The sequence below is a fragment of the Ursus americanus genome, chromosome 7 (genome assembly GCF_024610735.1).
Source record: "Ursus americanus isolate L20-20 chromosome 7, mUrsAme1.1.p, whole genome shotgun sequence".
Lineage (NCBI taxonomy): Eukaryota > Metazoa > Chordata > Mammalia > Carnivora > Ursidae > Ursus > Ursus americanus.
Window position 1 is genome coordinate 73060028 of NC_142133.1, and position 25162 is coordinate 73085189.

The 25162-nt window shown below is 49.7% G+C and overlaps 1 protein-coding gene across 1 annotated transcript in view; it reads right to left on the minus strand.

Moving 5' to 3' along the window:
- Nucleotides 1-2423: 2423 nt before the first annotated feature.
- VSNL1 (visinin like 1) overlaps nucleotides 2424-25162 on the minus strand; it is a 97460-nt gene continuing 74721 nt past the window's right edge. The window contains exons 3-4 of the mRNA XM_045807112.2: nucleotides 5057-5272; nucleotides 2424-3406 (exon numbers count right to left, since the gene is read on the minus strand). Of these exons, the coding sequence (XP_045663068.1) occupies nucleotides 3209-3406; nucleotides 5057-5272 (414 nt within the window). The 3' untranslated portion in view covers nucleotides 2424-3208. The remainder of the gene's footprint in view (nucleotides 3407-5056; nucleotides 5273-25162) is intronic.

Here is a 25162-nt window from a genome sequence, read left to right on the forward strand (position 1 = left end):
GAACTCCCTGCTCAGCGGGGAGTCTGCTTCTCCCTCTCCCTCTGGCCCTCACCCCTCTCGTGCACTCTCTCCCTCTCTCCCTCAAATAAATAAAATCTTTATTTAAAAAAAGAGTTATACCCATGTGGCTGTGTGTACATCAGTCTCTTGCCTCCAGCCAATGTGTAGAACGCGTAAGCTGCGTCGACCACATTTCACTTACCTATTTCTCTAGTCATGAACCACCAGATTGCCTGCAGTTCCCACACACCGCTGTCACAGACATCTCGGGACACGTCCCCTCAGGGCCCTCTGTGAGAGCTTCTTGGGGCCAAATACCAGAGTGGGAGTGCCGCCTCTGCGGGCACAGGCCCACTTATTCTAGCCACGTGCCGCCCGACCGCTCTCCAGCAGCCCGGCACCTGTCTATACTGCAGTGCCGTGCTCACTTGCTGGCCCAATTTCTACATTTTATTTATGAAAAGAACTAGTCAGGGGCGCCTGGGGGGCTCAGCCAGTTGAGCATCCAACTCTTGGTTTCAGCTCAGGTTGGGATCTCGTGGGTTGTGAGAAATAGCCCTGCTCAGCTCTGTGCTCAGCACGGAGTCTGCTTGAAGATTCTCTCTCCCTCTGCCCCTCCCCCGATGCGTGTGCATTCTCTCTCTCTCTCTGAAATAAATAAAATCAGTCTTAAAAAATAAATAAATAAAAGGAACAAACTAGTCAGTCCGCTAGAGAGTTTTTTTCCATAATTGCCCTGAATATCCATGTGGCTCACTTCCTTCGTTCAGGTCTTACTTTAAGTGTCATCTAGCCGTCTGTCACAGCCACTGCGTCGTCCCATCACTCCCCATCCTTCTTAGCCTGTGGTTCTTTTCTTCCTTGTACTTACAGGTGGTCATCTGTGTGTGTGTGTGTGGTGTTTGGTTATTGTCTGTCTCCCCCCCACCCACCCATAAGGATGGCGCTGGGTGCACAGTAGGTGACGACGACGATTTGCTACGAATGCAGTGTCAGTCTGACTTAGCCAAGTACCATTCTAAGGAGCCTCCCTAGCTCCTCACCCCTCCTCCCTCTCACTTAGGGGCAGAGAATATCCGGAGGCTCCGAAGCTCTCCTGGCTCTCCCTGCCCCACGTTGGACTCACCAAGCACGGGGGTGAAGGACATTCTATTACCACTTGGGACGGGTCTACCAGTGATTCGGGGACTGCCGGTGTCCTGAGTGTTTGTGGTGAGGTGTGTTGCCCACAGCTTCTTGTTGAATGGATGCATAGAATCACTAGGCCCTGGTCTCTGGTCTTAGTTAATGATCCTAAGACAGAGGAAGAGTTATTTAGGGGAAAAGACAATAGAAAGTGAATAATATAGCACTGTCCTGTCTGATACTATAGCTATTAGCTACATGTGGCAAATTAAATGTAAATTAATTATTTTTTTAGAGGGGTAGGGGAGGGGAAAGAGGGAATCTTAAGCAGAATCCCTGCTAAGTGCAGAGCCCAACTCGGGACTCGTTCTCATGACCCTGAGATCATGACCTGAGCTGAAATCTAGAGTTGGGACACTTAAGCAACTGAGCCACCCTGGAGCCCTACATTTAATTAAAATGAAAAATTCAGTTCATCAGTCACACTAGTTGAATTGAAGTGCTCAATAGTTACGTGGAGCTAACGCAGACATGTACCTTTCCACCAGCACGGAAGATCTGCTGCACAGCCCTGTAGAGAAAGACTGAGCTGCTCTAGATTCGTTCCGAAAATACCAACCTGCGTTTAGAGTTCTTGAGGGAACTCTGCCTGCTTTCCTCAGGCTTAAAAGGGTCAGAATTTTGTCCCATCATGAAAAATAACAGCTAGCGGGATGCCTGGGTGGCTCAATCAGCTAAGCTTCCCACTCTTGATTTTGGCTCAGCTCACGATCTCAGCGCGATGAGATTGAGCCCCCTGTCGGGCTCTGTACTCAGCGTGGAGTCGGCTTAAGATTCTCTCTCCCTCTGCCCCTCCCCCACTCTCTAAAAAAGAAAAAGAAAAAAAATAACAACTAGGATACTTCTGACTTGGAAAGCCAGATGTGTTCTTTCCTACAAGTTGCTTTTGGAGGACTCGTCTCAGCTGGCTGCGTGTGTCCTCCACAGCCGGTGAAGAAGGTAACGTGTTGCTAACACCCAGTCACATTGAGATGAAAATTTTATACAATGAGCATTTTTTGAGAACGAACAAGTTTTAGGTTTTATTTAAACTTTACATACCACGTTCATTGCCCCTCTTTTGAGGGCCAGGATGAAGAGGTGGGAAGTTGCTTTTTTCCCCTTTCGTTGTCATTAAATCTCTGAATTTCAAAGATGTGTGTTTCAGGGCAGATTTGTAAGTTGTTGCTAGCGACCCTTGGTAATTATGAACGTCCGTTTCAGATTTAAAATTATGAAATAAGAATTGAAGGAAAAAGTCAAATGTTATAAATTTATTTGGGACATCTATTGCCACCTCTTTGGAAGCCTTTGAAAATTCAAGCAGAAATCAATACACTTCCGGCTTTTTTTTTTTTTTTACTTTCAATAAATAATATCTTTGTGTATATGTATATAGAGATAGATATACTTAGTTAATGAGTCATTTAGCAGGATTTTTAAGTTTTATACTGCATTAACTCCAACATAGCTCTTTCCAGATTGGTAGAATGCAAATGAGGTAAGAATTAAGGCAAACCTAAAAGGCATGCAAATGTAGCACATTTATCTTCACTGATAATACAAGCTCTCGAGTGTGGACCACCCAGAGGAGCGGAGGCCCCTCCGTGTGCCTGTCCAGTACTATTTTACAGGAGAATGGTGACACGGCTTCTATTAAGTTACATTACCGGGGGGGGGGGCTCAGTGCTACTAACATGTAATCAAGGAGACACGAGCATTAGCAAAACATGAACAAGAAACCATAGAACTCTTTGCAGCACATTTCTGCCCAGGCTTGAGGGGAGAAGGGTTTTTATGAAATGATGTTACACATATCACATTGTGGCAGGTTGTTTTATAATATATGCTTTTAAAATTCATTAGCAAATGACATTCTCATGCACACAAGTGTTTCAAACACAAGAAGCAAGTCCATTGATAGGTAGTCCAAGCAATATCTGTGTGCGTGTGTGTGTGTGTGTGTGTGTGTGTGTGTGTGTTAATAGCTGCAGACTGAATGGAACATCGAGACTTTTGTGCAGTCCATAGCGTTGACCTCAGCTCATTTCTGAATGTCGCACTGCAGAAGTAATACAATGGAAGGGTCGCTCTTTGCAGCTTCTTTGAATTCATCCAGTGTAATCTGGTCATCTTTGTTCTTATCCATCTTGCTGAAAATCTTGTCTACTCGCTGCTCAGGCGTGAGGCCGTCCTCGTTCATTTTCATCATGATCACAGTGCCTACCATCTTATAGATAGCCTTGGGAAAACCAGAAACAGAGCGTAAAGTTCTCCTACGATATGATAAAGAATTTAAATTTACTTCAAAGGACTCTGAAATCGTTTTAAATAAGACAGCGATATGATCAAATACGTGTGGGTCTTGTGACTAATTGAGCATAAAGGAATTTCATCTGACTCCCAGGTTTCTGGCTGGAGGAAGTGCGGAGAAAAAGGACCTCAGTGGTAAGCACAGGAATAATAGACGAGGAGAAGATTCAGGAGGAAAATGATGAGTTCAGTTTTAAACATTCTGGGTTTGAAGTGCAGATGAAAGTCACCACGCACTAGTCCTTGAAGATTTAGGAAAACAGAAAAGGTGGTCCCAGCTGATAAGGAACCTACAGTAGGTTAAGACAAGCAAGCAAGGTGGGCCGGTAACATTCAGCCCAGAAAGAAGATAGTTTAGGGAGATCTGCGGATCAGGGACTCTGTTCCTAAGTTAAAGAATTCCAACTATCCAGTTCAATTAACTGTACACAAGTAATTCTCAACATGGGAATTTCCTAAATAGAAACGACTTTCTTAGGAGACTGCCTCAAGGAAACAAACGCCCATCCACACGAAGACTTGCGGGGGAATGTTCTAGCAGCATTATTAATAAGGGCCAAGAAGTGGAAGCAACACCAGCACTCACCACTGGTAAACAGATAAACAATATGATGGATCTGTACAACTGAATACTACTTTAGAAATTAACAGGAACGAAATACTGATAAATCCTACAACATAAATTTAAAAAAAAGAAAGAAAGAAGCCAGAGAGGCCATATATTTATATTGTATGATTCTGTTTATGTGAAATGTCCAGAGACACAAATTCATAGAGACAAACAAGAGTGGAGTCTTCTGAGTCTATAATAGGAACAGGCAGGTGGCAAGAGAGGTCGTACTGGGGGAATGAAAATGTTCTCAAATTGGATTACGATGATGGCTGCATACTTTGGTAAATCTACTAAAAATCATTTAATCTTACAGTTAAAATGGGTGAATTTATAACCTGTAAATTATAACTCAATAAAGCTTTTTAAGATGCCAGTTAGGGGAGCCAAGATGCCCACCAGGGGAAAGCTGGTTTGAGGAAGAGGGGGACATCCGGCAGAGCAGAGCTAAGCCACCGGCAGAAGAACTGAGTCTGATAATATCCTTGGCGCCCAGCGTCAGGGCCCAGCGGCCTGGATCTGTGACTTTTCCCACCGCGGGGCCACCGAGGTAGGGGAAGGGGGATCCGGAGAATTCAAGGCCTGGCCTGCAACTACTGGGGCTCTAGGCAGGGAAGAAAAGAAGTCCCCACAGCCTAGGGCCCAGGAAGCTTACTCCTGGGGGTCGGCCTCCTGTGCCCTGCGGCCTTTGTCCTAGACTCAGTCCCCCTCCGTCCCCCCAGTCCAGAAGTCCAGCCGCATCCCGAGGTCCACCGAAGCCCCGCAGTCCCGGCCCCGCCCCTGCCAGGTTCCCCCACGACCCTTCCCCAAGGGCCCCTGCCCCGCCCCACCCTGAAGGCCCCCACCCCCCCAACCCGCCACGAGGGCCCCGGCCCGGCCACCCAGGTTCTCCCACGGCCCCGCCCCGAGGGTCCCCTGCTCCTCGCCCCCTCCGGCCCCCACCCCCGCTGCGTGGGCCCACGGCCTCACCTCTATGATCTCCAGCATCTCCACCCTCGTGATCTTGCCGTCGCCGTCCAGGTCGTACATGTTGAAGGCCCAGTTCAGCTTCTGCTCGAAGCTGCCCCTCGAGGTGATGGACAGGGCGCAGATGAACTCTCGGAAGTCGATGGTGCCGTCCCCGTTCTTGTCAAAGGTTCGGAAGGCGTGCTGGGCGAACTTGGAGGCGTCCCCGTAAGGGAAGAACTGCAAGCAGAAGGCTCAAATTCAGGTGGAGGGAGGGCCCAAAACCTCAGGCCCCCGCGGGGTCTGGGCAAACCCGGGAGGCCACCGCACCGCGGGCGCTCCTCGGCCACCGTGGGAGGAGGTGTGGCAGGCCGGGCCCCCGCTGTCCGGGGTCAAGGCCGAGGGCAGGGGTCCATCAGCGTGTCCTCACCCAGAAGCCTGGCTATTTCCTGTGGAGGGGGCTGGGGACATGCAGCCTCCGTGGCGGCGGGGTCCCTCAAGCCCGCAGCTAGTGTCCCTCATCCTTGGCTTCCCTGCTCCCCCCCCCCCCCCACAAGGACAAGATCGGAGGCAGGTAGCCGACTTCTTTGCCCACGCAGAGTGGGACCCCATGAACCTCCCTTCCTCTGTGTGGACCTCTAGGTTCGCCGCCCCGTGGGGCCAGCGCGAGGTTGCCCAGACCCGGTTTTCTCTGCCCCCGGCTCCCCATCGCCACCCACACTCCCCTCCCGGGAACGGTTCCAGCGGCTCACTTCTTTTTACAGGGACTTTTCTTTTGTAGAACAGACATTTAAAATCATTAAAAATAGAACATGACTGGGTTTATTTTTGAGAGCTATAAAGAGGTTTCTTTTCAGAGCCAACAGTTGGCCAGAGTGCCGTTGGAGACAAAGAACGGACACTGGAGGAAAAGGAAGAGCAGAGCCTGGAGGAGGTAAGACGTGGAGGAGGTAAGACGTGGAGAAGGAGGCGGTGGGCTCAGCCAGGGCCAAACAGCAGGGGGTTCGGAGGCCTGCCCCTCTGTCCTCCGCAGCAAAGCTCAAGGACACTCTCTAGGTGGAGGGTAGAAAACAAGCCCCAAACGCCAAGCCAAAAGCAACCACAAACCACGTGCTGTTTTAAGGCAGAGAGCGGGTATAGGTGTTTTTGGATGAATCAATCTGGCGAATACAAAGACCAAAGCAGGTGTCTGAGGATGTCACTGGTATCCCCTCCTTCATAAGTTGTGTCACTTGTTTCTGGGACAGGCCGGCCAGCCTCTGTACAGATGGCCTGCTTCGTGCCCACCTGGGCCTGTGTCCCTTCTGGGGCCCTCGGCTCAGGTCTCTCACTGTGCATCCCGCCCTGGGGCCTGCTGCCCACAACTCCCATACTTAGAAGCACCTTGGAAAGTGGAACATTTGCCTGCAGAAAGGAAATGTGTATTTCCACCTGAGATCACATAGGTGAGGCCAGAGAAGAGACAAGCCTTGCAGGGGAGGAACTGACAGGCTTGCGTATCACTAGCACCCACTTCTGGACCCCAAGATCTGTTGTGCTTACTATTGCCGGGTACAAAACCCCAAAACGGAGTGGCTTAAGACAATTATTGCACTAATTTCAGAAAATAAGGATTTAACAACCACTTCTTTTTTAATCAAACGACATTTTTCTGAGGCTATGGAAGACAACTTTCTCCTTTGTTCCCTCATCCCCTGAACTCATTATTTCTGTCCTTCGTTTTTCATGGTTCATCAAAATCCACGGAGGCCTTTTTGTGGCCAGGCCCCGTCTTCGGTACTGGAAAAGCAGAGATCAACAGCTCACAGTCCCCAGGCTCCAGGATTTCACAGTTAATGCGGGAACCCAAGGCAGAACTGAAAAGGAAGGTCGTGTTATCTGATGAGAACTAGGACAGAGGAGGGGACAAGACATTCCTACCGCTCAAGACTACGGGATTGGTTTCACGGTGGAGAGTTAAGAGGGAAAGGCTCCCATCCTCTTCCACGGGCTCATCCTGTTTCCCCTCCACCCCATAATGCCCTTAGGCGCTTGGGTACCTGAGGACAGGCTACCAGGTGTTGAGTTTTGAACTGCACAGTTTTGACCTTGACAGTTTCTAAATAGGTAGTTACAATTCATATGTGCTCTGAACGTTTTTAAACTTACGATACTTTTTTTAAAAAAAAAAGATTTTATTTATCTATTTGACAGAGAGAGAGGGAGAGAATGAGCAAGGGGAGAGGGGAAAGCAGGTTCCCCACTGAGCAGGGAGCCTGATGCAGGACTCGATCCCAGGACCTCAGGATCATGACCTGAGCTGAAGGCAGACGCTTAACCGACTGAGCCTCCCAGGCGCCCAACTTACAGCACTTCTAACACCACACGTGTGGGGTTTGTTTTGGTTTTTCCTTCGTAACAACTCCGATTTTCTGGACATTAACCTGGTCCAGTTGAATTCAGTTCAATTCTAACACTGATCCCCAGGGAGTCCGTGCAGGTAAGTAAAGGCTCAGACCCACAAGACTGCCCCCCACTCCAGATGCCCGTGGCCAGTCCCTGGTACTTCTGATAGACCAGAAAGAAAGTCAGGGGGTGCCCAGAAGGCCCTCCTTCAATAATTTGCTAGAATGACTCACAGAATTAAGGAAGGCACTTTATTTACTATTACTGCTTTATTTTAAAGGACACAACTCAGAAACAGCCCAGTGGAAGAGACGGATAGGGCAAGGTGTAGGGGAACGTGCATGGGGGGCACGCCACCGGAACAGCCCCTCAGTGTGTCCACCAGCCAGGAAGCTCCTCACGCCTGTAGCTGAAGGGTTTTTATGGAAGCCTCATTACTTACGCAGGGTTGATTAAATCACTAATGATGGTTTAACGGGACCTCCAGCCCTTCTCCCCCCCCCCCCCCCCCCCGAGGTCGGGGCCTGGAGCTACAAGCTCCAATCCTCTCATCTTGCCTCAGTCTTTCCTCCGACCAGCTCCCACCCCAAATTATCTAAGGGCCCCCGGCCATGTCATCTCATTGGCATACAAAAGGCACTGTTACTCCTTCTAGAAAGTCTACGCTTCTTAGAATCTCTGGTGTCAGGACTAGGAACTGAGACCAAGTGCATATTTTTTATCGTAATCACCATATCACAAGTGCCTTGCCCACCAGTGTTCTTCACCGCTTCCTGCTCTCTGCTGATATGTTTACCTGCCTTGTGGTCAGGAGTCTTGGGCAGAGCTGGTCCCTGTGAAATGGCCTCAAAGCAGAGCAGAGTGAGAGCAGATTCCCATCTCTCCTTAGCGCTCTGTACCCACCAGGCTTGCTGTATGCAGGGACTCGAGACCACTGGGGATTTTTCTCTATCTGTGTGGGTTTCTGGCGGTGGAATGCTTTAACTATTTTATTTCTCACAGCATACTTTAAAGGGAAGGGACATCAGATTGTTTTATCTAAAAATAGCAGGGAACTTTAGGTCGTATATTAAATATTAATTTAGATCTGAAAATTCTTGAGGAAAAAAAATCGATTGAGCTCTAAAAGTTACATGTGCCTTGTGGAAGGTCTATTTACTGACTTTTACAGCCAGTGTGTTCACTTCAGAAGAACTGAGCGTGTGCTCGGGAGCCCCCACGTATCTGGAGGGCTTGTTGCCTTTAGAAAATTCATCCTATCATATGTTCGGAGTGCTTGGCATTTTTCTAATCAGGGCAATGCTCCTTCTTTTGATGAAATGATTCAACTCTGGATGGATCATCACAGAAAAATGCAGCCACACTCTTAAACGTCTTCAGGAAGAAATCAGGGTCTTGAACTCATACTCACTTCTGGACTACGATAGTGCCTGAGAAGTAGAAGTATTTTTTGCGTCTTGTTGCTTGAAATATGTGTTTAATTTTTTAAATTAAATGTATTTTGCTTGAGTAACTTCATTACATGTTGATGTGGAAATAATTTTCAGTGGCATTAATAAGCTACAAGCATATATAATAAATAAAAGAGGACTTTGAGGTTGAAAAATCATATATATATATTTATACGTGAGTGCGTATATAATGTATAAGATGTAATTCCACTTGTGTCTTAGTCCGTCCAGGCTGCTGTAACAAAGTGTCCCAGACTGGATGGTTTATAATCAGAAGTTTATTTGCACAGTTCTGGACGATGAAGTCCGGTATCAGGGTATCAGCAGGGGCAGTTTCTGGTGAAGGCCCTCTTCCGGGTTGCACACTGCTAACTTCTTGCTGTGTCCTCATGGGAGGCGAAGAAACGATGGGGTGTCTTTTCCTTTCTTTTTTGGGGGGGGGAGAGAGGGAGAGGGGGAGAGAGAATCCTAAGATCTTAATCAGACTCCACACCCAACACAGAGCCTGACATGAGGCTGGATCTCACGACCCTGAGGTGATGACCTGAGCCGAAATCAAGAGTCTGACGCTTAACTGACTGAGCCATCTAGGCTCCCCTGTGGGGTCTCCTATGTAAGGGCACTAATCCCATTCGTGAAGGCTCCACCGTCATGACCTAAGCTCCTTGCACAGGCCCACCTCCTAATACTATCACCTTGGGCATTAGGTTTCAACATGTGAATTTGGGGAGCGACACAAATATTTAGTCCATGGCAATTTGTTTGAAAGATGATGAATCGGGTTGTGAGAAATTTCAGAAACTTCATTAATTGATAGAATATAGCTAGTCTTTGATAACTTTCTAGTTTCTATTTTATGTCTATGTACACACACACTTAGTTTTTCTACTTTCAGTCAAAAATTTTATATCAAGTATATCTTGCATTTCCAGTAACAGAAAAAAGCCACCTGGGAAGCAGCTGACTGAGTACAGGTACTGGAGTCCTTCCAGTGATGGTGGGACCTGGGTCGTGTGGCTCTTGGAGGCCCCACCTATGTGGTTTGGCCCCTTGAGGCAGCCGGCCCTCCTGAGGGTGGCTGAGAGAAGCTCCTCTTCAGAGAATGGGGTTTGAGGGTGGAGCAGGGTCTGCTCCAGGGGCCAGCAGAACCCTAGACTTTAGTCTCCCAGGCTCCGGGTAGAGGATGACGGCTGGCCAGGATGGTCCACCAGAGGCAGTTTCTTCAGGGCCCTCTGGAGCCCCCTTCCTCAGGTCCAGCCCTCCCCATGTGGGCCCACAGCCCTTCTGCTCTGACACTTGGGGCTCCAAGCTTAATAGTGGGAGACTGACAGAAGGTATGGGCAGGAAGGGCCCTCTATCCCTGGCTATTCTGGCCCTACGGGTCAGACTCTGACCTCAAGACTACACACTGATCTGTCCCTGTCATACCACAGGGACAATCCTGGGCACCAGTTGTGCCCTGAGAACACAGGCTTTGGATGTCACTGGCCTATGGTGGGGCTAGGACCCAGCCCACCAAGCGTAGCATGATACCCACAGGAAAATGGAACCATTCCCGCTCCATTCTCATTGAACAACAAGCAGGAGAAGCTTGCATCTGTCCCATGGCATTCCCCTGCACTGATTTCTCGACGTTCTTGAGATAGGTTTTCTGGGCTGCACATCTTCCTCTCCTATTGACTTCGCCTCCCAGGAAGCCTGGAAATGAAGGCGGCCATTGTACCAGCATTCAGATTGCGAGGAGCTCCTGCAAAAAAGGGCTGCATCCTTTCCTGGGGGTGGGGAGGGGGAGACCAGGACCCCTCCACTTGGACTCTCAGCAGAGCCCAGTCAGGTGGGCACAGCCCGATAGCATGGGCTGTCTGTCTTCAGAGCTGGGTCACAGGGATGCTCCCAAGGCTCCCTGTAGCCCTGCGGAGGAGAACGGGCCCAGACAACATCTGCTTCTACTCACTCAGTGATTGTCCTTCAGTGAAGTCCTGGTAGGTCAAGACGTCCTCTGCTTCTCCCACCCTGTGACCTCCCCAGTCGACTTTCCACTGGGAGGATTAAATATAGCTTACCCCCTTCTCTCCCTTCTGCCTCAGCCAGGGCCCAACCACCTCCCATGGGATTCTGGCTACAGTCCCCTAATTCCCTCCTGCCTCGGGTCCCTCTTCCAACACCCAGAGCAGCTCTGATCGTCCTGTAATATGGCTCAGACTGTGTCATTTGCCTTCACAGAAACACCCAATGGAATCCAATCTGAACTGCTTTGCTTGCTATTTGAGGGCTTCCGTGTGTGACCCACTATGTGCCCACAATACTGCGTGTCCTGCTTCGGGCCCTGCTCTCCAGAAGCTCATGGATGCAGAGCTGAAGTCTGAACTTCTCACCCTGATGTTCGTGGCTCTTCCTGATTGCCCCAACCTGCTTCTCTCATTCCTCTGCTTTCTGCCTCTGTGCCCTGACTGTGTTCCCAGGTGTCACCTAACATGGCCCCTTTTCTTTATGTCCAGCTCAAATGCTCCACCTCCATGGAACCTTCACGACTGGACTGAATCTCTCCTTCTGCTTGCTTGTGCTTTACTTATTTCTAGACGAATCTTTCCAAACCCTCTGCCTTAGACCACGGTCAGCCTGTACCTGCTGTGCCCCTCCTGGCTCAAGAGCTCTGTGAGGGCAGGGACGGTCTGCTCCCTCTGCACCCAGCAGCTGTGCTTACGCCTCCCAAGGAGGAGCTGCAGGGCTCCAGCGAGCGCAGGGTCTGTGTCCTCCCATGTCTGTGTATTTGTCCGTGTGTCACGCTTCCATCTGTGAAATGGGGTTGCTGCGTTAACTGAATGCTTTCATGTGCCCGGGAGGGAAGACGCCGGTTTCCACCACAACCGAACAGTAATGAAAACCATGCCACTGACTCAATAAAATGTCAGCTTTCCCATTCCCAGAATTCCCTAACCCTCTTCACTGCTTCATTTCTCTCCAAAAAGCTGACTACCATACAATATATTTCAATTATTTAATCATCCTCTTTCTTCCTCCGTAAGAAATGTAAACTCCATGAGGACAGAGAGCCTCGGCTGCTACACTATGTAGTTCCTTACTGAATCTCTCCATAGCAAGTGCTCAATAATGACTTAGCAAATGAACGAGTGAACCCATTTCTTTTTGACACTGGCCTTCCGAATAACTGTGCTGCACGGTTATGTTTGATTACGCATTCACAGTCTCCTAGGATCCTCAAGACAACCCAAAGGGATGGTTTGGTTCTTTTTCACTTTTACTTGGTAATATTTATTATTATTAATGACATTTATGAATATTATTATTCATTCCTATTTATTAGGGGATTATTTATTTAATATCAGTTATCGAACTGTAAATTCCCAGAGTGCAAGGCCTTGTTTGCTCATCATCGCGTCCATAACACATAGCATAGGTCTGCTGATGGTAGGTGTGAAACACGATCTTGTTGAGTGAGCGAATGAGAGGAGTACTTGCAGTGCCAACTTCCGGGTAATCAGGTGATCGCACACTGCTGCTGAAAACAGCCCCTGCTCATTGGACATGCATCATAATCTAGCCAGCTCTGTCTGCTAGAACTTCTTGTGATCATAAAGCTATTTGAAAACCATGCTGTCCAAAATGCTACCTACTAGCCATAGGAGTCAACCACTGTCTTAGGGGCTGGGAATAAAATTTTCAGAAGAGCGCTGAGGACAGTGGGGAAAGGAACCCTTGAAATGTTACCTGTGTAACCAGAGAACTGAATGCTTTAATAGTATTTAACTTACCTGTCAGTTTAGATAACCACATGCAGCATCCGGCTTCTGTATGGAGTCCTATGATCGATGCTAATCTATGCTACGACATCAGTTTTCACAATACCCCCGTCAAGCAGTAATCCTCAGCTCCATTTCACAGACAAGGAAACACGGACTCAGAAAGATCCAGCAAAACCTCAAGTTAATTCTCTTCCCACTGGGTCAGTCTGCTGCAAGGTTTTGCAGAGGAACAGTGGAAATACACATGCCTTTCCAGAACACGAACATACAAAACAGAAGGTAGAAAGTTAGGGATAGATTTTCATCTGTCTCAGCATTTGTTGGGACGCTTTGATGATTATCACACAGCCCTGGAACCGGCTTAGTTCTAATATTTCTCATGTGTGTTACTTCATTCAGTTCTTATAGCAAAACCTGCCATTCTAAACTCCGAATTGTGGTCAAGGGTGCGAACCTGAAAGATCCAAGCATTTGCCCCAGGTTCCTGGCAGAATGTGACAGAGGCAGGATTGGCAACCACATCTGTCTGGTCATTTCTGTTACATCCTGCTGTTTCTCTTTGTCGAGTTGAAGCAATAAACCTAAATCCACATTTGATGAAGCAAACTATTTGTTACATTATGTAATTCTTTGCTACCTTCCCGCTAGGTCCGAAATCTTCGGTGATGGGTGCTTATCGCCACCTTCTGGCAGCATGTGTGTACTACACAGAAATTACTAAAAGGCTGCTGAGGGGTATCTTTTCTGACTCATTCATTCTTTAACTCAACATTTATTGAGCTGTTACTACGTGTCAAGTACTGTGTTAGATACTGAATAAAATATGAAAGAGACATAGAACATTAAGGATAGTGGGGGGAAATAGATACTAAGCAAGAAACTGCATAAATAAGTATAAAATTACGCTATGATACAATACCGGTATGTAGAGCCACAAATGAGGAATGGAGATGATCTTATGAATTTGAAACTTAAACAAAAATTTCCTGTGTGTTCTTCTCCCTGCATCCTAACATGCACGCTTCTGTCCCTTCATTGTTCTTCACCATAGCTCAGGAATGGTCTCAGAGTCTGAAACTTCTTGGGCTTTCTCCTAGATTGTACCCAACTGCACCACACAGCCCTACTCTGAACCATCCAACGTGCAAAAGAAAACCCCAGGAAATTCTTGAGGACTTGATCTCTCCTCAGGAAGACAAGAGGAGACTTTGCACCAATTTATCAGCTCGCTCCAAAGCCCCCAGAGGCTCTTCCCTTCAGAGAGAGGCCCGAAGCCCTGCACTTCCATCTTTTCAATAACCTGCTCAGTTGCGAATACTAAAAGATTTTTTATTTTTTAATATGTGGCGAATGAGCCCCAGACACCTCATGCTGACTATGCCTGGGGTCATTTGCCTCTGCAAGTGCAGGGCCCCACCTGGCACAGAAGGCTGTTTGGGGGCTGTATTAAGAAATGGCCTGAAAACATAGTGCTTCCATCTGCTCATGTAATCTTTGCTCTGCACCTCCCGCTCCAGCCCTTTGCACTGTCTTGCTGCCTGTACATCTCATCCTTCCAGAAGTTGTACTGAGTGCAGAGAAAACATTACAACATTTCCCAAGGGAACCTCTCCCTCTCCCAGCGTCCACTGGGGCCTGCTCAAGTTAATGAAGATGCAGGTCTCCTAGAGGTTGCCCTGACCGACCTTCCGGTTGAAGGAGTTCGCACAGCACAGCCTTGACCCTCTGTGACAGCTGAAGGGCTGGGTCAAGAGTGGATGGCAGCAAGGCCACTGGGGAGGACAGACTCTCTCCAGCGCTCTGCCCAAGGCCCAGCTCCCGGCTGATGCTCAGTAGCCCTCAGAACTCAGAATAGATTTGTGCCCATTAGTCTGCCTGAAATAGAGCTCATGATGGGATCAAAGAACAGAAGAATATTCTTGGACGCTCCACTGCTCACAGGCTTGAAGAGTCTGCCATCCAATCTCTCCTAGGACACTGTCCCTTTAAAAACATCCTGACTCAGGTCGATTCTGTTTTTCTTTGTTCCCAAATGTCAGAAGTCTGTTTTCTGGCTAATGAACCCACAAACACAATTCCCTCCCCAAGGGTGGAGTCTTCTTCATCCCCCCCCCCCCCCCCGGCCTCCGAAATCAGGTTACTCTACCTCAGAGGTCCTCTGCCCTCACCTCTGCTGGAACTGGCCAGAGGCTTCTAGCCTCCTGTGGATCCCTGGCTCAGTCCCGACCTCTTCAGGCCCTGCCACTAATGCCACAGGTCCCATTTCATGAGGGTCTATCAGGGAGCAAAGCCCTAAGGTCTTTTTTATAAGCTACCTCAGCTGGTTCTTCAACAAGTTGAGGACTTGAGGTCATTATTCTGGGTGAACTAACTGGCATAAGGTCAAACCACTAAGGGGGGGGTGGGATGGGCTGGGCATCAGGCTCTGTCTGAAGAAACCTCACGTGCCTAGTGGGCCCAGCCCTCACCTCGAGCTATAGTCTACCTCTTCACCAGGATCCAGAAAGGCTCTGCCTCTCTCCGCCCATCCCTCTGCTTCCTCCTCCTCACTCTGTGCTCCCCATGCCTTGTGCTGTGCTCATAGGAGCCCTGCCTTCTTGTCTCCGTCCTCCTCAGCAGGGCTGAACCAGGCAGCAGCAGGCCCGTGGGAAATGAAGCCCCCACCGGGGACTTCACACAGGTCCACACTCACCCCCTGCCTCCCCAGGTAGCAGGAGGGGCCTGGCAGGATTTCTGAGGCCCAGACAGAGCTACGCCCTGGGCAGGCAAATGGAGGCTGTGGCCCCTGGCTCGGTGGCGGGTGCTGCTGTGGAGGGAGGGAGATGTGCCAACCAAGCCCGAGGAGTTCAGTTAAGCCTCCTGGACTTTGGTTTGGTCCCTGAAAGAAAGCAGGACCCACCAAGGCTAATGAGAGGTAGAGGCAGGATGCAAACCCAGTCTGGCTGACTCTGTGATGGTGGCTAAATCTGTTAACCCGTCTGAGCCTTAGTTTTCTCATCCACCAAATGGGGCAATAGGAGTTAATTCCTTCTATGAAGGATTGTTGTGAGGTTTCCTCAAGATGACAGACATGGAAGGTTCCTGTGGCCGCACGGAGTTGGAATGGGGGGTGTTGGAGGGTCCCTCCTCCCCTTCCCCCCAAGGCCGCCATGATGCATCTCCTATCCTGATCTTACAGGCAGCTCCCGGGTCAGCAGGTGTTTGTGGTGGGCTCTCAGCGCACACACCCCGGGCTGCTGGCCAGGCTGGGGCCCCTGAAGATTAACTTGGTATTTGGTTTTAGCCTAAGGCTCTTCACACTCATGCAACCTCATCCAGGAATAAGATCCTGGTTTCCTCACTGGCCCACATTCTCTGCCTCCTGACTGCCCCCATGCCCACTCTCAGGGCTCTGCGATCCCTCCTCCCCACAGCTCTGGAGGGAACCTCTCATGCCCTCCTCGTCGTGGCCGCTTCCCGTACCCAACAGTCACATCTAATTCTTCCCAGAAGAAGGAACGAGATTCTCCCCAGGCCTCCGAGCCTTCCTAGGACTGAACCTAGTCCAGTCCTCTGCTCCCTGAGCCCTCCCACTGCCTGGGGCCTTGCTGTGCCCTCCATCTGGAATGCTCTTTTCCTGCCCCCGCCCAGTCAACACCTGTTGCTTCTCAGACCTTGATTCAGTCTTCGCTTTCTCAGGAAAACCTTCTCTGACCCTCCGTCAGAACCCTCCATTACCTGCGTGCACGTCACGGAGTCCCGCCCTTGGCAACCATCATCCTGTGTTCACCGGACTGTTTGATTAATGCCTTTCTCCCCCCATGGACGGGGAGCTAAACAGGGGAGGGAATGGCCTGGTTTTCCCCACCGCTAAAATCCCTGGTGCCTCCTATGGGGCCAGGCACACAGAAGGTGCTTAATAAGTTATCTGTCGGAAGGGCACCTGGGTGGCACAGCGGTTAAGCGTCTGCCTTCGGCTCAGGGTGTGATCCCAGCGTTATGGGATCGAGCCCCACATCAGGCTCCTCTGCTGGGAGCCTGCTTCTTCCTCTCCCACTCCCCCTGCTTGTGTTCCCTCTCTCGCTGGCTGTCTCTATCTCTGTCAAATAAATAAATAAATAAAATCTTTAAAAAAAAAAAAAGTTATCTGTCGGAATGACCAAGCGACCCAGCACAGTGGGTCTCTTTCCAGCCCGAGGAGACAGCAGCAAATGTGCACGATGACCGAAGGGCTGAAATGTGCTCTGAAGATCGTCTGAAGTCAGCTGTGCTAAAGGGGGCTCACCCTTTGGCCTTAAAATCCGTCACTGCCATTACTACTTTAGCGGATGATTCACGATGGTGTGAATCATCCCCGGAGCAGTGCACGTACCTGGTCACGTGGATGGGAAGAGGAGAGAGACACTTCCCCTTAATTAGAAATGGTGAGTCCAAAAGCTGTTTTCTGCCAACGTCTTCATTCAACAGATACTCACAAAAGCCTAATTGGTGCCAGGCTCTATGCTGAGCTCTGTGTGGGCAGGAGGGAGAGTGAGGAGAGGCAACGCGGAATCAGAGTGAGATGCAAGACCCGGTCTCTGTCCAGGAGCAGGTGCCGCCCAGAGCCAGAGCCGCCTTCCACACTTGGGCTCTCTGAGACCCCTCCCAGAAAGGGGCCAAACACACCCACCCTATGCTTCCCCCACCCCTCACTTGCCCTCCTGGGGACAACATCCCTTTTCTGCCCTCATGGGTCCTTCCCTCAGGGCTCCAGGCTTTCTTACAAGGCAACCACTATTATTAACTCCTGGTTTCTGAGAACTACATCTATTTGAGTAGAAAATTAGTCCTGAACTAAATTTCTAGAGAAGGGGGCTTTTGCCTCTTGGGGCAGGGGAAGCAATTTTTGCTTATGTCCTAGACCAGGTCCCTCTGTATGCATTTTGACCTTGTTACACTGCCCCCAAGAAGGTCATGAACTCTCAGAGAAGTTCTGTTACGTTTTTACAGAAAACGGGACTCAGGCAACAGAAATCCAGACTCCTTACTCATCTTCGAGTCTCTTTCGTTTTAGAATTATCACCAAGAGAACAGCCCATATCACCTCTACTTTAAGGGAAATATGCTTTGCTCTTTATTATATCAAGTTAGGATCTGGTATACTGTAGGTGCTCTATAAATGCTTTGGATGGATAAAAGAAGCAACGTGTTGTAGAGGAAAGGATGCTGGGTTGAGTGACAGGGTGTCTGGATGTGACTAAAGTCAGGCCATTTTGCCTCTTAAGACTTCCATTTTCCTATAAATGATATAAAATGAGGGCACGAATCAGATAAGCTTCAAAATTCCTTTTAGCTACACTATTTTATTTATTTTTCTGATTTTGGAAGTGAAATCTCAAAAAAAGAAGAATTAATTAACAGTGAATTTGATAAATGGATGCTTCTTGCGTTATTTTGCATTTGTTATTAACCAAAGCACCTATCATATTGCCACCTTTTGTTGGTACGTCTTAATCACAGGGTCAAATTTTGAAGGGCAAATATTATCTACATTGTATCAGTATCAGTATCTAGGTATCTGTATCTCCACCTCTCTGTCTCTCTCCACATCTACAGATAATCTATACCTCTATAACATCTCTCTCTAGCTCTGCCTCCCTCGCTCTACATTTATCTCTATTTCTATCCCTTTATCATATCTCTATCTCTATCCCTATTGGAAGTTTCAGAGTCTGACAGATATTCATTGATTACTCAGACTTTAAAAAAAATCTAATGAATTCTTTCTTTATTTCTGTCCAATACTCAATTCACATTACAAACTGGATCAATGACATCTTGATTTGGGGCAGGGGGTTTCCTCCAGTACTTCTCTTGCTGATTAATCTTGAGCCACCAACATAAACCAGTCCACTGTTAGCATGTATTACAAAATAGGAGGTCATCAATAGTAAATTACACTCTGGAAATTGTCATGAATTTCCCTTGAAAGGCAATCGGAGTTTGTAAGATTGATTAGAGAGAAGACTGTTTTACCAATTTAAAAAGGAGCTCATTTTTGTTTGTTTGTTTTTTTAAGATTTTATTTATTTATTTGACAGAGACAGCCAGCGAGAGAGGGAACACAAGCAGGGGGAGTGGGAGAGGAAGAAGCAGGCTCCCAGTGGAGGAGCCTGATGTGGGGCTCGATCCCAAATCGCCGGGATCATGCCCTGAGCCAAAGGCAGACGCCCAACGACTGCGCTACCCAGGCGCCCCAGGAGCTCATTTTTGAAACCAGACAAGGGGTGAGGATCTTTGAAGGTGTTTGCTGGAAAGCTGGTTGCTATGGGGAAAACTGGAAAGAGACCCCTTGTCTGAGATTCCTTCAATTACTCCGACTGAAGTGGGTAGAGCAGATTTTGCAACTGGTTCTGAAACTGGTTGTTTCATCCCCCCCACTTCTCCTAGAATAGAGTGATCTGTTCAAGATCGATTCCCATTTTACCCTCCACCCAACTCGCTTCATAATGCCATGGTGACAGTGATGAGAACGCTCAGGCTGGCTGCGTCTCAATTAGGACCCTACCAGCATGCCAGAGGCCACGGGTCCTTGCCCTGGAGAGGGAGCTGCCCACAGCACAGGGAGGAGGAGCAACGGTAGCCCGAGCAAGGGGAGCTCTAGCTGCAGAAGCTGAAGTTTGTAAGAAATGAACAGGTTCCGGGCCACTGCCTCCGAAGATGTGCCCTGCATTTCCTGGAAAGGAGGAATCTCCCAGCCTACTCTAAGAGGGTTCCCCAAATTTATTACTGTCCCCCACTATTGACGTATCTATAACTGCTACCCAATTATGCCAGTCCCACGTACTCCCATCTCTGCCACCACAAGCATAGGAAAAGGTGTGGCTGCGGCCCAAAGGAAATACATCCCATAGGGAAGTGTGGGTGCCAAGTGTGAGCTTTGTGCTCAGGGGGCTCTGGGATTGAAGGCCACTTCTGCAGTTTACTAGAGGTGGGACCTTAGGCAAAGGGTTTGTAATCTTTTTCAAAGCCTTCGTTTATTCATATGAAAAAGGAGCTGGAGATGAGAACTGCTTGCTGGGCTGGAATGAGTCGGGATGCCCAGGACTGGGTATCAGTTCCGCCAAAGAGGGGCCGCGCCCCTGGGGGCAGCGGGCTCTCTTTCTCTGGATGAACCCAGGAATGAAGCTCTCGGATTAAGATGATGTCTGTAATAACTCCTGCACATAGTAGGCACTCAGACAATGAAAGATGCCTTATTATTATTGCTATTATTGTTTTGTGTTTTGGCAAAGCTGTGTTCTCTATGCACCGAGAATATGAAGACCGAAGAACACTATAAATGTACAAGTAAAGGAAATGATTTTCTTTTATTCTTTCGTGGTAAAAATCTATTGATTGATTAGTCAAAAATCACCTACTGTGTGCACCTACTACATGCCGGGTGCTGGGTTAGGTGTTGAAAGGAATGCAGAAAAGTATAAACTGTAGCTGGGGACCTCAGCCTCTTTAGGGCGGCAGACAGAGGCACACCCAAGGTTCATGAGCAGTGCAAGGCAGCGGAGGGAGCCACAGCCAGCCAAGGGTGGGGGCATTGGTCCCGCCTTGCAGAATGTGGAGGATGCATCCCACGGTAGCTAGATCTAACTTTTATTACCTTCAAGCCCATACAAAACCCATGTCAACCAGAGTTCAGATTTGCTCAAAACCAGTAATCCAGTCGAGGCAAAGAATTGTGTAACATGAGAAATACTGAGGGGTTTGGGGAGCCCCTCCCCTCCAGAGCAGCAGGGCAGCGTACCCCAGCAGTCCTCTGGCAGAAGAGGGAAAAGACCGACCGTTGCCAACAGATCCATGCAGAAAACCGCAGCTCTCTAGTGTCCAATCTTGGGGGGCCCCAGAGGCTGATTCCAGGAGGGATTTTGGTGTACCTCAACCTGCTAGAGGTTACAACCTGCTGGGGGACAGATGAGGGTTCAGTGGAAAGACCGAGAGATGCGCCAAGAGCCAGGACTCAGGGACACACAGAGCAGGAACATAAAACCCACGCACCGGCACCAGACCCCACTATTCCTTATCATCCCTGCAGAGCCTCAGAATAAGGAGGGAGCCAGCCTTCCATGGGAGGAGCCCTCCTCCGATGCCTGTCCTCCTAAACTCAGGCCCCCGATTTTCCCTCCTCTCCCTGGGGTGTGCCCTCAGCAAACTCGATCTGATTCCTGACTCTGTGGTCTACGAGGACAGATTTAGAGAATAGATTTCAGGGCACAGGGGAAGTCTCTGGAAGGATTGCCAGTAGAGGCCACTGCTTGAATCCTCCCCCCGAACAAGGACAGAGGGCAGGAACCACAGGGGTGGCCTACCGGACCCGGAGCCGCTCTGCTTTCTGATCATGTCCCGCAGGGTGTGACCCCCCGAGCAGTGGAGAGAGTCAGAGTCCAAGTTCCCGCTGTGCTGCTTATTGGCTGTCCAGCGTTGGGAGAGCGATGTGACAATCTGGGCCTGGATCCTCTTGCGTAGAATGAGGGAGTTGGTTCTCTATGCTCCCTAGGGGTTCTGTCAGCTCCTATGAGTCTAAATCTGTACACTGTCAACGTTCTCCTTGACAAAAGATGCTGATTTAAGTTTTTGTAGCACTTATTCTGTGCTGGGCGTGGTTTAAGCACATTGTCCCTATTTAACAATGTAATCCCCGAACGCCCTCTGATGTAGGTGTCGCGGCTGGTCCCGTTACACAGAGGAGCAAACAGAAGCCCAGGGCTCTGCTGTTAATGTGTCCATGATCATATATGTCCAGCAGTGGAATCTGAACTCATCTGGCTCTGGACGCTCTACATACGCACTGAGCTACACGCCTCTGATCTGACTAATGCGGGACCACAGACCCCAAAAGGGGCAAGGCCTCCTTCCTGCCTCTGACCCTCACCAAATAGCAGCAGTGGACCCTCTGCATCCATCAAGCCAGACAGACACAGCCAAGACACGGGGCACGCAGGGTGCCTGGGTGGCTCAGTCTGTTAAGTGTCTGCCTTCGGCTCAGGTCATGATCCCAGAGTCCTGGGATCGAGTCCCCCATCGGGCTCCTTGCTCAGCAGGGAGCCTACTTCTCCCTCTACCTGCTGCTCCCACTGCTTGTGCTCTCTCTCTGGCAAATAAATAAATAAAGTCTTTTTTTAAAAAAAGACATGGGGCAGGTGAGGTCAGCAGTTCTTCCGCAGCTCCAAGTTGCTCAGAGAACGTGTAGGGGTTGTGGGTGTTGCCCAGAGCCAAGCGCTCTTGACCTAACGGCTCAGCACCGTCCAGGGCTGTGGGTGATTATGTGGATAACACCTGACAAAAGGCTGCATGGACTCTGGGGACCCAAGAAAGGGCATTCTTTCTGGCACAGAGTGTCCCCTGCAAGCTCGGTGCTGTCCTGGGTCCTGTCGCGGGTCCGGGGCTGCCCTGACAGCGTCCTGCTCTCACTGGGGGGAGCCACAGCTCAGCTCCCCTGCCAGTGGGTTCCCTGGCAGTCTTGTGAAAATGCAGATGCTGATTCGGCGGGTTTGGGCCAGGCCTGCAGTGTCTGCATCTCTAACACCCTCCCTCGGGATGCAGAAGCTGCTGGTCCACGTACCACACGAAGCAAGAGTGTAGACACCTGGAGTCTGGGATTTGAAGAAGGAAGCCCAAGCAGGCCTGGGGAGGTCAGGGGAGGCATGCTGGGGGACTTGAGTGGGGTTCGGAGGGTGGCAGGAGGTAAGTAGGCACAAGTGAATTTGTGGGGTATTGGGAGGCAGCCTATGGGGGGTGTTGTGGGGAACAGAAACCGAGAGTCAGTGGGGGGAGATGCCTGGTGGGTCCCCCGAGCCTGCCTGGGGTGGCTCTGCCTGGTGGGGGGCACTAAGCTGGGCGGGGGAGACTCGGCTGGATGGAGCCCCAAGAAGCCTCCTCCTCCAGCCCTAGTTAGTTGTCGGCATGAGATGAGGCAGCAGTCCTGGCTCCTGACGGGGAAGCTCTCCTCCCACATTTCCATATTTATCTCTGCAGGGAAAGCAGAGAGCAGCCTTCCGACAGGCTCTCTGGGCTGCCCTCCGCCAGGCTCATGAATAAAGATGCCGAGTCTCCCCCAGGAGAGTCCTCCCAGCCTTCCCGAGAGCAGAGCGGAGGGGAGCAGGGGGAGTGGAGGCCGGGGCAGGGCAGGCGGTGCCCAAGCAGAGTGGGTTAGCCAGCCCTAGCTGGGGGCGGGGGAGTGGGGGTGGCAGGGTTCTCCCTGGAGCACCACAATCCTTTCTCCTCTGAGTGCCTCAGTTTCCGTGCCTGAACATCAGGAGACTGAACAAAATGGCTCAGGGCTCCTGGTTCCAAAGCTTTCTGTGCTTTGACCATAAGGAAAGGTGGATGCTTTATGACCGCTAAAGCACGTGCCTAGTGCAAGGCCTATTACGAGTCCCCTGGACGGGAGCCTTGTCCAACAGAAAGAGGCTGTGAGCCACACCCATTATCAGAAATTTTCTAATAACTACTTTAAAAGTTAAGAAAAAAGATGAGTGAAATTAATCCTAACAACATATTTTATGTATCCCACTATATCCAATATTCAAACACATCAAATGTAGCATTTAAACATGCAATCAATATTAATGTTATTAATGAAATATTTTACATTTTGGGGGGACCACGTCTTTGAATTCGGTGTGTGTGTGGTACGCAGGGCACATCTCCATTCCCACCCGCCACATTCTGAGTGCTTGAGGCTCAGGGCTGCACTGTGGAGCCCAGAGGCCTGGACACACGGACGAGGTGAACGCGTGTTCAGGCTCTTGCTATAAATGAACTTCAGAGCAAGCCTCCACTTGGTCGGAGAAGCAGGGGTTTGTGCGTTCGTCAGGAAAGCGGTGAGCCTGTAACCACTCAGGCCCAGACACCGGCTTCTCTTCCCACTCTTGGACACACCGGGCTTGAGGGCCAGTGAGGGGCCAGTCTGGGCCTCCTGCTTACGTATGGAGCTTGGAATGGTTGCACAAACCCACATTCCATATCCAAGTGTCCAATGCTTTCCTATCTTGGTAACATCTTCCATGCTTCTAGAACCCTGGCTAGTATTTCCCCATCCTGGGTACCAGGCACCAGGGAGTGCCACGGCCTTCACACCGACTTCATACAATACTTCTAGAATGTTATTCTGGGGAGGAGCTCTCTCTAGCAAGTCCTGACCCTCCAAGAGAAATCGTTTTTGTTTTTTTTTTTTTTCTTCTCTGAGAAGCTATAGGGGAGACAGCTTGGCTTAGAGGAATGAGTGAGGGCTCTGGAGCTATAATGACCATGTTGAACCCCAGCTCTACTTCTGGAGTGGCATGGGGCCTTGAACAGGGCACTTTGTTTCTGAGTCTCCGTTCCCACGGGTATGAAAAGACCAAGCCCAGGTACGATGGATGTAAGCTTATGTAAAGCATTTTGTACAATGCCAGATACATAGAAGACACACACACACACACACAAAGGTAGCTAACCTCTCTTCCTGCCCTCGGGATCGTGGATTTCTACGTTTTGGAGTCTACCATCTGTGTCATCTCTGACAACAAAGCACTCTTATCCTGGAGAAATGTAATTTACCACGTGTTGGCTCATACCCATGCACTAGACATTGTTTCAAGGCCTTTTACCCGTTTTAACTTAACTCTCAAGACAGCCCTAGGAGGTAGGGCTCATAGATGAGGAAGCGAGGCACAGAGAGGTTAAGTAACTTTCTCAAGGTCACACAGTAAATGGCAGAGCTGAGATGCGAACATAGGAAATCCACCTGCAGAGCCCTGGTGCAGGTCCCTTTGCCTTACTGTTCTACCAGGGGCAGGACTCCGTGGGGAGGGGATTTTGACCTTAAGTTCCAAAGGCAGGAACCACAAATCAGTGCAAAAGCTTTAAGGGCAGCCATAATGATGATCTGAACCTAATCCCGCCAAGGCAAATCCCATCAGCAGATACCTCTGGATTTCTACATTTCGTCTGCCACCTGTTATCAGCCATTCCCGCAGCTTCCCTGCACTTCGCTCTGTGGTTCTATTTTCTGGAGCATTGTTCCCAGCAGGCCTCTGAGATTCCTGGCACAGCACCAGAGCCCTGACTGTACCGTCTCTGGAGTGTCCTTCTGGTGGCTGCACACCCCTGCTCTTCAGCTCAAGCCACTCCGGGGACCCTTCCCCTCCCAAGGGGCACCTGTGGTTGCAGCAGCCAGAGGGCCATATAATTCCCAGCTCTGCCCAATGGCCTGTTGCTAAGCATGGGTGCACGCTGAGATGTGTGGAAGGAAACCCTCATGTGACAAAAACAAACCCTCATGTGCCCAGAGCTGCATGCACGTGTGTGCCGGTGGGGGTGGGGGTGGGGGGGGACTAAACCAAAGCAGCAACTCCCTACAGCAGGAGCCCAAGATGATGTGGGAGCAGCCCAGGGCACAGAGCGGGGGGCTGGGGCTGGATGATCTCAAGCAGGGAGGTCCCATCTCTTCAGTAGTTGTGCTCCCAGCAGAGCAAAACCAAATACATAAAACACCTGTCCTGCTCTTCTCCCGGCAACTGCCCAACAGCCTTGCT